The 9,332-nt window shown below is 54.6% G+C and overlaps 1 protein-coding gene across 1 annotated transcript in view; it reads left to right on the top strand.

The window, feature by feature from the left end:
• Positions 1 to 6,255, top strand: part of ARSI (arylsulfatase family, member I) — a 9,209-nt gene extending 2,954 nt beyond the window's left edge. The window contains exons 3-4 of the mRNA XM_010850650.1: positions 5 to 180; positions 4,004 to 6,255. Of these exons, the coding sequence (XP_010848952.1) occupies positions 5 to 180; positions 4,004 to 5,408 (1,581 nt within the window). The 3' untranslated portion in view covers positions 5,409 to 6,255. The remainder of the gene's footprint in view (positions 1 to 4; positions 181 to 4,003) is intronic.
• The last annotated feature ends 3,077 nt before the right edge of the window (positions 6,256 to 9,332 follow it).

Here is a 9,332-nt window from a genome sequence, read left to right as displayed (position 1 = left end):
GCAGCCTCCCCACATCATATTCATCCTCACCGACGACCAGGGCTACCACGACGTGGGCTATCATGGCTCAGATATCGAAACCCCCACCCTGGACCGCCTGGCAGCCGAGGGTGTCAAGTTGGAGAATTATTATATCCAGCCCATCTGCACGCCTTCACGGAGCCAACTTCTCACCGGCAGGTAAGCATGACCCAAGCCACTGATGCCGGTCCAAGCCCCAAATAAACCCAGCTGTAGGTTTCACTTTGTACTGACATTTACACCACTGGGAGCTGGGAAGCCCCGGCTCACAGCCAATTCTGTCTCCAGTTGACTGTGTGATCATTAGTAAAGACCTTTGCCCTTTCCGGGCCTCGGTTTCCCTACCTGTACACTGAATGTGTCGGATCATCTTTGGGGATCTTCTCCCTCTGATGTTCTAGGACATTCAGACTCCACACCATGTGAAGGAGACATCTGATCATCTCTTTGTTAGAGGAACATGGAAGCCTCTGACATCTAGGTTTGAATGTTGCTTCTGTTAATATTTACATACCCTGAGGCCCTGAGCAGGGTATGTAACTTCTCTAAGCCTCAGTTTTCTTGTCCATAAAATGGGGTGAAGAACAGTTTTTAATCTTGAAAAAGAGTGGTGAGGATGGAACCAGTTGCATATAGGCTGCTTGCTTATCAATAAATGGCAGCCTCTATGTTACTGGAAGGTTTAGGGCCTCCAAATTGTTTAATGATGACATTGGGAGGAAGCCAAGGAATGGATAGGTGGAGGAGAAAGGCACACACAGGATGCCTGACCTGTGTAGCCTTAGGCTAGTTACTTCATTTCTCAAAGCCTCTGTTTTTTCATCTGTTAAATCCTCCCAAGTTAGCTGGGAGCCCCAAGGAGACGTGCTGCTTTCTCCATAAGGAGTTGTCCACAGGCAAGGTGGTAGGATTACAGGATTAATAGAGCAGGGAAACAGGAGGTGGGTGTGTGGAAGGCAAACTCTGGCCACTTAGGAGAAAATCCTTTGGCAAGGCTGAAGTTAATCCTCCTTGGATGGGGTCCAAGGCGTGCTTTCTCCCAAATTCCATCCAGAAGCCACTAGCATGATCTCAGAAACCAGAGCCATAGTCTTCCTGTTTCCTGGATGGGAGAAACTGAGTCACAGAATCAGGGAGGGCCAAACTCCGTGCCTGTGCCCAGCTTCGGGATGGGTAGGAGAGAAGGCTGAGAAGCCAGGTGCTTAGAGGGGCCCTGGAGCTGGGAATCAAATAGGTGCCTTTTCTTTCTTCAACCTGGCACTTAGCATTTAGCTCTAGGAACTGAGAGAGAGAATCGGAAAGAGGAAGGGGCACGAGTGTATGAGTTGGGGGTGAGGGCTGACAGTAAAGACCCAATGTTAGCCGGCTTCCAGAAGAGGGAGGAGGAATCTGCATTCCTAAGAGTGGTGCACAAGTTAGCATTTCTCTCCGAGAGATGACTTTTGGTTTAAGCAGGAGAATGAGCAGCATGCAGGGCAGCGTTCCAGCCCTGCCACCTCTCCACCCCCCCACCCGCATCTGCAAAGTTAGCTGAGCGTGGCCGGGCAGTGTCTGCCCTCCGCCCCCTGCAGCTAGCTGGCTCCATCTGACTGATGCTGACTACTCTCATTAGTGTTTGTTAGTGCATCCAGCCGTGTTTGGTAAAGCTGGAGAGAGCCAGTTTCCCATGTTACTCACTTACAGACAGACTAGTGACTCTTAGCTGGCCCACCCACTTTATCAAGCAGGGTTCTATGGTGTCCAGCCTCTGCGAAAAAGAGGCCTGCTACCACTTGGGGCCCTTGGGTACTTCTTGTATCAAATCTAATCGTTCATTAGCTTAACCCAGGGTCTGCAGAGGCCACATCACTGATAGATTTTGAGTGTGAGACCTGGGCTCAAAGCTCAGCGCTCCTGCTTGCCAGCCATCTTGAACTTGGGCCTGTTGCTGCACTCTTGGGAGCCTCAGTTTTATCATCAGTGGAATGGAGGTAATAACAGTCTTCACTGTAGGTTACTTAGGCAAAGTAAGTGAAATAGTGTGTGCAGCCTATAGTGTTAAAAATGGCAGTAGTAGCTAATAATAGCTGACAACCAAAACAGCTTTACGATAAGGAAACCAAAACAGAAAAATGCACCCCAGTGACCAGCTTAAAGGTATCAGGAATTTAGGTCATGACTGGCTTAACTTGGATGCCTGGGAGTGAGAAAAAGGTGTGGGGTTCTAATACACTTGTGAAGTTCCAGGCTTCTCACTTAGTCTGGGGCTTGTAAGCTTGAGTGAAGGCGACACTCTAAGCAGATAACATGGACACCTTGACCACAGAAGAAGAAATGGGATAGAAATGAATAAATGGGGAATGAAGAGTTCTGCTCACTGTTTGCTCCTGCCTGAGGGTGTTAGCCTGTGAGTGACCTGGATCTCAGGGCCACATAAACTTGCAGGCGGGCACCTGAGAACTGGTCTCATAACATTTGGGAGCTGGAAGGTTTTTACATGTGTCCCATTCCAACCAGCTCACTCCTCACATGAGCTAACTGGGGCCTCCATGGGGGAAAGAAGTGGCGGCCTAATTTACCAGAAAAGGGTCTGTGTTTGGGGACTCTGATTAGCTTTATGTTCAAATCCTGGCTCTGCTCCTGACCACTGAGTGAACTTAAACGAAGTCTTCCCTTCCTCTGAACCTTAATTTCTTTTTAAGTTGAGATGAATAAACTAGAAAATGATTTGAGTCCCTCTGGTTCTAAAATCCTTTGAGTGTCATTCTTCATTCATTCATTTCATAAGTAATTAAGTGTCCTTGAAACATCTCCGGAGCACTAGGAATACAAAGAGGAATAAGGGGCAGTCTCATTAAATATCACTGGGCCCAAGAACATGTATGTACAGCCAAGTAGAATCCTATGGCTAAGCTGAACCAGTGAAGGTTTGTACTTAATGCTGTAAGAACCCAACAGCAAAAGTGGCCCATTCTTTGAGTGAGAATGTTTATAGTGATGGTAACATTTGGGCTGGACTTTTAAGAGTGAATAGGAGTTTTCTTAGGAGAGTAGGAGTTGCTCTAGACCCCATAACAAGTTAGGGGGCTTAGAATGTAGGGACTCTGAAATCTGGAGTCAAACTGTTGGGGATACAAATCCCAATTCTAATTACTAATTGTGTGACTCGCTGGTTAAATGATTTAATTTACTGAGCCTCCGTTTTCTTATTTGGGACATGAAAATAATAATGATAGGCACCCCCTAGGTTAAAGTGAGGATTTAGTAAGATAATTCCTATAAAGGGCATAGCACCGCAATACTGAGCATACAACAAGTGCTTGGCACCAGCCTTTGTTATTGTTGTTATCATGATTAGCTTGGGTTCAACTCTTAACTCCCCAACTTCCTAGCTGTGTGATACTGCTTGAGTGGCTTAACCTCTCTGGGCTCCAACCTCCTCATCTGTAAGATGACAAATACCTGCTTCAGTTGATTTTGAGGGTTCAGTGAGCTAATGCATTTGAAGTGCTGGGCAAATTTGATAACAGCTACTGGGCTTCCCTGGTAGCTCATCTGGTAAAGAATCCTCCTGCAATGCAGGAGACCCTGGTTCAGTTCCTGGATTGGGAAGATCCCCTGGAGAAGGGATAGGCTACTCGTCCCAGTATTGTTGGGCTTCCCTGGTGGCTCAGTTGGTAAAGAATCTGCCTGAAATGTGAGAGACCTGGGTTCGATTCCTGGGTTTGGAAGATCCCCTGGAGGAGGGCATGGCAACCCATTCCAGTATTCTTGCCTGGAGAATCCCCACGGACAGAGGAGCCTGGCAGGCTACAGTCCATGGGGTTGCAAAGAGCCAGACATGACTGAGCGACTAAGCACAGCACAGCACTGGTTACTTTACTGTTCTTGCCAGTAGTGCTGGCACCTGAGCCCACCTCGGAGTGAGTGTTGGAGGTTGGGGAGCCAGAACAGTGGTTTCTGCCTCACCAGTGATTTCTGTGTCCTCCCCTCTTCCTGCCAGATACCAGATCCACACAGGACTTCAGCACTCCATCATCCGCCCTCGGCAGCCCAACTGCCTGCCCCTGGACCAGGTGACACTGCCCCAGAAGCTTCAGGAGCTGGGCTATTCTACCCATATGGTGGGCAAGTGGCACCTGGGCTTCTACCGGAAGGAGTGCCTGCCCACGCGCCGGGGCTTTGACACCTTCCTGGGCTCGCTCACAGGCAACGTGGACTACTACACCTATGACAACTGTGACGGCCCAGGGGTGTGCGGCTTCGACCTGCACGAGGGTGAGAATGTGGCCTGGGGGCTCAGCGGCCAGTACTCCACTCTGCTCTACGCCCAGCGCGTCAGCCACATCCTAGCCAGCCACAGCCCCCGGCAGCCCCTCTTCCTCTACGTGGCCTTCCAGGCGGTCCACACGCCTCTGCAGTCCCCGCGCGAGTACCTGTACCGCTACCGCACCATGGGCAATGTGGCGCGGAGGAAGTACGCGGCCATGGTGACCTGCATGGATGAGGCCGTGCGCAACATCACCTGGGCCCTCAAGCGCCATGGTTTCTACAACAACAGCGTCATCATCTTCTCCAGTGACAACGGCGGCCAGACCTTCTCGGGGGGCAGCAACTGGCCGCTGCGAGGACGCAAGGGCACTTACTGGGAAGGGGGTGTGCGGGGCCTGGGCTTTGTCCACAGCCCCCTGCTCAAGAGAAAGCGACGGACAAGCCGGGCACTGGTGCACATCACTGACTGGTACCCAACCCTGGTGGCTCTGGCAGGGGGCACTGCCTCGGCAGCTGATGGGCTGGACGGTTATGATGTGTGGCCAGCCATCAGCGAGGGCCGGGCCTCACCACGCACGGAGATTCTGCACAACATTGACCCACTCTACAACCATGCACGGCACGGCTCCCTGGAGGGCGGCTTTGGCATTTGGAATACCGCTGTGCAGGCCGCCATCCGCGTGGGCGAGTGGAAGCTGCTGACAGGAGACCCCGGCTATGGTGACTGGATCCCTCCCCAGACGCTGGCCGCCTTCCCTGGCAGTTGGTGGAACCTGGAGAGGATGGCCAGTGCCCGCCAGGCCGTGTGGCTGTTCAACATCAGTGCTGACCCCTACGAACGGGAGGACCTCGCTGGCCAGCGGCCGGATGTGGTCCGAGCCCTGCTGGCCCGCTTGGTGGACTATAACCGCACAGCTATCCCCGTGCGATACCCAGCTGAGAATCCCCGGGCCCATCCTGACTTTAATGGGGGTGCATGGGGGCCTTGGGCCAGTGATGAGGAAGAAGATGAAGAAGAGGAGGAAGGCAGGGCTCAAAGCCAGTCCAGGGGGCGACGCAAGAAAAAATGCAAGATTTGCAAGCTGAGATCCTTTTTCCGTAAACTCAACACCAGACTGATGTCCCATCGGATCTGATGGGTGGGGCTGAGATACTTTCCCATGCAAGCTGGCCCTGTTCCTCACCAGGGAGGGGCTTCCAGTCAAGTCCTCCTCCTCAGGGAAATGGAGGCCATACAGTCTCTCAGCTGAAGGGTGGGTAGCTTGGTTTGGGGCTTGGGGGAGAATAAACAAGACTGGGATGCCCGGGGTCCCAGTCGTGCCTCTCTGTTGACTTGCTCTGTGACCTTGGGTGACCTGCATGAGCTCTCTGAGCCTCATTTCCCTCATCTGGAGAATGAGCTCTAATGACTTTGTCACTCTGTGGTGTGGATCTGGTGCCTGAGACCACGGTGAAGTTCCCACCGACTTTGTCACCGCCTAGCTCACTTAAGGCCTTGCTCTTGAACCCTGAACCTTTGTGGTACTTCCTGGGTGAGGGGCCACCCAGAGGCAGCTCCAGGCCTGGACCCGAGCTGCGGCATCATGATCTTGACCTCTGTCTGAAGCCATGCCCTGAGTACTGAGGTTGGAGGTGCAGGGACCTGGGACCTTCCTGGCTCCTCACGAGACCTGGGTCAGTCCTGGGGACAGACTGGTGGTGGTGAGCTCCCCTTCCTGGGAGGGAAGGGGAGGACTGGGCCTGGCTCTTAGCTGCTGCAGGATCTAAAGGAGTGGAAGCAACTGTGCAAAGAGCCCCGCACCAACCGTCAGAGCATCGGGGTTCTGCTCTGACCTTGGGCCCAGTCCTCTTTCCTGGGCCTCGAATTCCACACCTGCACAAGGGAATTTTAGCCCTGGCTCTGCCTACCTCACAGGCCTGTAGAGAACCGGCCGCAGTAATGGTTGTAGAGGAAGCCGTGAACTTGATTAAAAGGCAGGAACACAGAAGCAAGGGCTGCAGTGCTGTTGTGAGCTGGTGTGGGTGTGTGCACGTGTGTCCTGGGCCAGGTGTGAGCTCACCATTGTCCTGGGTATTGTCCAGGGGACAAAACATATGGGTTTTGGCCCAGGCCTGCCCCAGATCCTCTGTGTGGCCTCGGACCCCCTCTGGACCTCACTGTCCCTGTGTACAGCGAATGAACTGAGAACCCTCCCCCTAGGTGTTCTGGGCACCACTGGGCGTGTGTGTATGTTGGGGGACACGGGCTGGGCGGTGGGGAGGAGGGCGTGGGGGTTTCAGGGCTCGCTGGCTGGGTAGCGGCCTCTATCTGCACACTGCGTTCTGCATATCTCCCTTTAGCTTCCAGTCCGTGCAGTGTGTGTAGGCGAAAGCCCTGCTGTGAATTTTGAAAATAGTTATTTTTGTCTCTGGCAAAGGAGGCCTGTTAGGACTCGTCAGCATGTGGATGAGCGGGACGGGTGGGGTGGGGTGGGGTGGGGTGGGTGCGGTGCAGTGAGCGGTGTTCAAGACTTGGTGGCAGGCTGGCAGGCCTACTGCAGTGTGGCTGAGCCCAGGAGTGATGGTCCGGCTGCGGCTGCACAGTGGAGGTGACCTCCATGTTCTGGGCCCCTTCCCCCCAGCCCTGCTCTCGTTTCCCTATTCTGGCTTCCCTCAACCAGAACCCTTCTCTGTCTCCAGATTGTCAGTGCCTGGGTCGTGATGAGTCAGGGGCCACGACCAGCTGAGGCCTCTGGGTTCCAGCCACCCTCAGCGTTTCCGCCTGTTCTGGAGGGGAACTCTGCAGTCCCAGGTCCAGCATTCCCCAGGGCTGGCTCATCTGTGGTCTGCCACTTACCTGAGATATTGCGGCTCTGCAGGACCCTTGTCCCAGTTGTGTGGGCTGGGCCCTTCCAGAGTGGCATGGAGCCAGGACTCCCCTGCTGCCCCAGGCTCATACCAGCTGAGCAGAGGCCTCTCGTGTGTGCTGAGTTGTCTCTGTCTGAGCAGCCCCGCCTCCAGCTTCAACCAGCCCTACTTCTCTGCCTTTGGGGGCCACAAGTGCAGGACCATAAAAGGCCTATTTCTACTTGTTCCTAGGCATCAAGGCATCCCCTCTGTGGCCCACTGGGCCCTAAACATGTAGGCCCCACCCGGGACGGGGGCTTGGGGCTGGTGCCCACTCCTGCTGCCCTGAGAAGGAGGACCAATCTTATCTTCAACCCAGCCTAGAGCTCATCAGCCTCAGTCTCCTGCCCAACCCAGAAACCAGCAAACAGGCCAGGAGCCCCACTCAAGTTCAGCCTGTGACCCTGTCCGTGGCCCAGCAGACCCCAAGCCTACCTAACCAGGGTGCTGGTAGCTGACTGGGGCCTGGGACTGGTGGAGGGTCTCAGGATAAGGAGGAACTCAGGGCTCAGGGCAATGTGATGAGAGGCTCAACCTGCTTGCCGTGGCTTCTGCTCTGCCGGGCAAGGAGCATGTTGCCCAGTCCCCTTCCTCCTACTCCCTATGGCTCCTCTCTTCCCCTGCAGCCAGGGCACCTGGGTCTGGATTCTGTGCCAGGCCTCTGAATGGCATTCCCAGGCAGATTCTTGCAGCACCTGTGGCAGGGAGGGGTAGAAGGGTGGGCAGACCAGAGGCAGCTCTGGCCCCTGGTCATAGATCTGGGGGGAGTGGGGCCCAGAGATGCCAGACAGTTCCCCTCTTTTCCCCTTGACTGGACCAAACAGCCACAGATCTGCCAGCCAGGTGGGTCAGAGCCAGGGGCGGCCCTGTCCGAGCTGCGCTCTGTCTGTGGCGTCTTGGGCAGGGATGACCAGGCCCCTGGGAGCCAGGAGAGAACCCCAACCTGGCTGGAGGAGCAGGGCTCTGGGCACATCCCCTGCTGGGCCTTGGCTCCATGTCCTCCTTTCTGTTGGTGCCTATTGGGCACCCTGGGACCTAGGCAAGTAGCCCTGACTGCAGGAAAGAGAGGGGCAGAGGAGGATAAGGGAAGGAGCACTGTGGTGGGAGTCAGGTGTTCGGGATTGTCATCCTGACAGCTCCTGACTTCGGCGACTGCATGAAGGCGGCTTCCTCTCTCTGGGCCTTAGTCCCCTGTCTATAAGGGGATGGGGCTGACTCTGGGCCTGTCCTGCCCTAGTGAAGTCCTACAAACAGGGCAGGGGTGCTGAAGTCAAACAGATCCTCGACTAGTAGGTCTTGCCACATCTCTGCAAAGCAGGCGATGATTGTACCAATCTCATGGACATTTGTTGTGAGGTATAAAAATAGTGCAATATGTAAAGTGCTTAGCACAGGGCTTGGCTCTAAAGTGGAAAGAACTATTTTTCATGTCCTTGGAGTCAGTGAAGGAACATCTTGTCTTTACATTTCTCAGGAAGAAACGGAGGTCTCAGTGGGAAAGAACTGCCATAAGCACTCACTGCCAACAGCAGGACTAGAACTTGGGTCCTCAAGCCGCAGGTTGTGCTGTGCAAACCTGGGCCCAGTAGCTGTTGTCCTCTGTCTCTTGGTTCCCTGCTTCCCTCTCCCCTGCAAGGAGTGCCACCTCTGTGGGACACCTCAAGGCACAGGGCCTGACCCCTGCCTCCTCTCCCTTCTGCGTGCGAGGCTGGCATTACTCACTGCAGTTAACGAACCAGATCACTCTCCACCCAGACCCTCTGTAGGCTCATTGCTGTCTTGGCCCACTTTCCACTGATTCTGCCCCCATGCTCACTGCCCTTAATGGGACAGGCCTCACGGGGACCATGTGGATGGCACGTTTTCTATGGTGCCTGCCCAGGCCTTGCAGGACCCTGAGGCACTCGGGCATGTGCATGTGAGCTCGTGTAGGGGCTCTGGAAGGTGCACGTGAGTCAGCTGTCACCCACTGCTGTGACCCAGGAATTTGGCCCTGCTCCCTATGTACAGCCTGTGTTCCTGTTCCCTACCCTAGAGTGTAGGAGCCAAGCTCAGCACCCTCCAGAGCATCCACCCCTGGCCACCAGGCTGTGGCAAGCAGGCCTGCTCTTGTGTACTGCATGCAAGTTGCAGCTGGGGGAGCGCACATGCGGGCTCTCCTGCCTGCCGCTTCC

Source organism: Bison bison, unplaced genomic scaffold (genome assembly GCF_000754665.1).
Source record: "Bison bison bison isolate TAMUID 2011002044 unplaced genomic scaffold, Bison_UMD1.0 scf7180017864291, whole genome shotgun sequence".
Taxonomy (NCBI): domain Eukaryota; kingdom Metazoa; phylum Chordata; class Mammalia; order Artiodactyla; family Bovidae; genus Bison; species Bison bison.
Note: the sequence above shows the minus strand (reverse complement) of the source record. Positions and strands in the feature narration are given on the sequence as shown.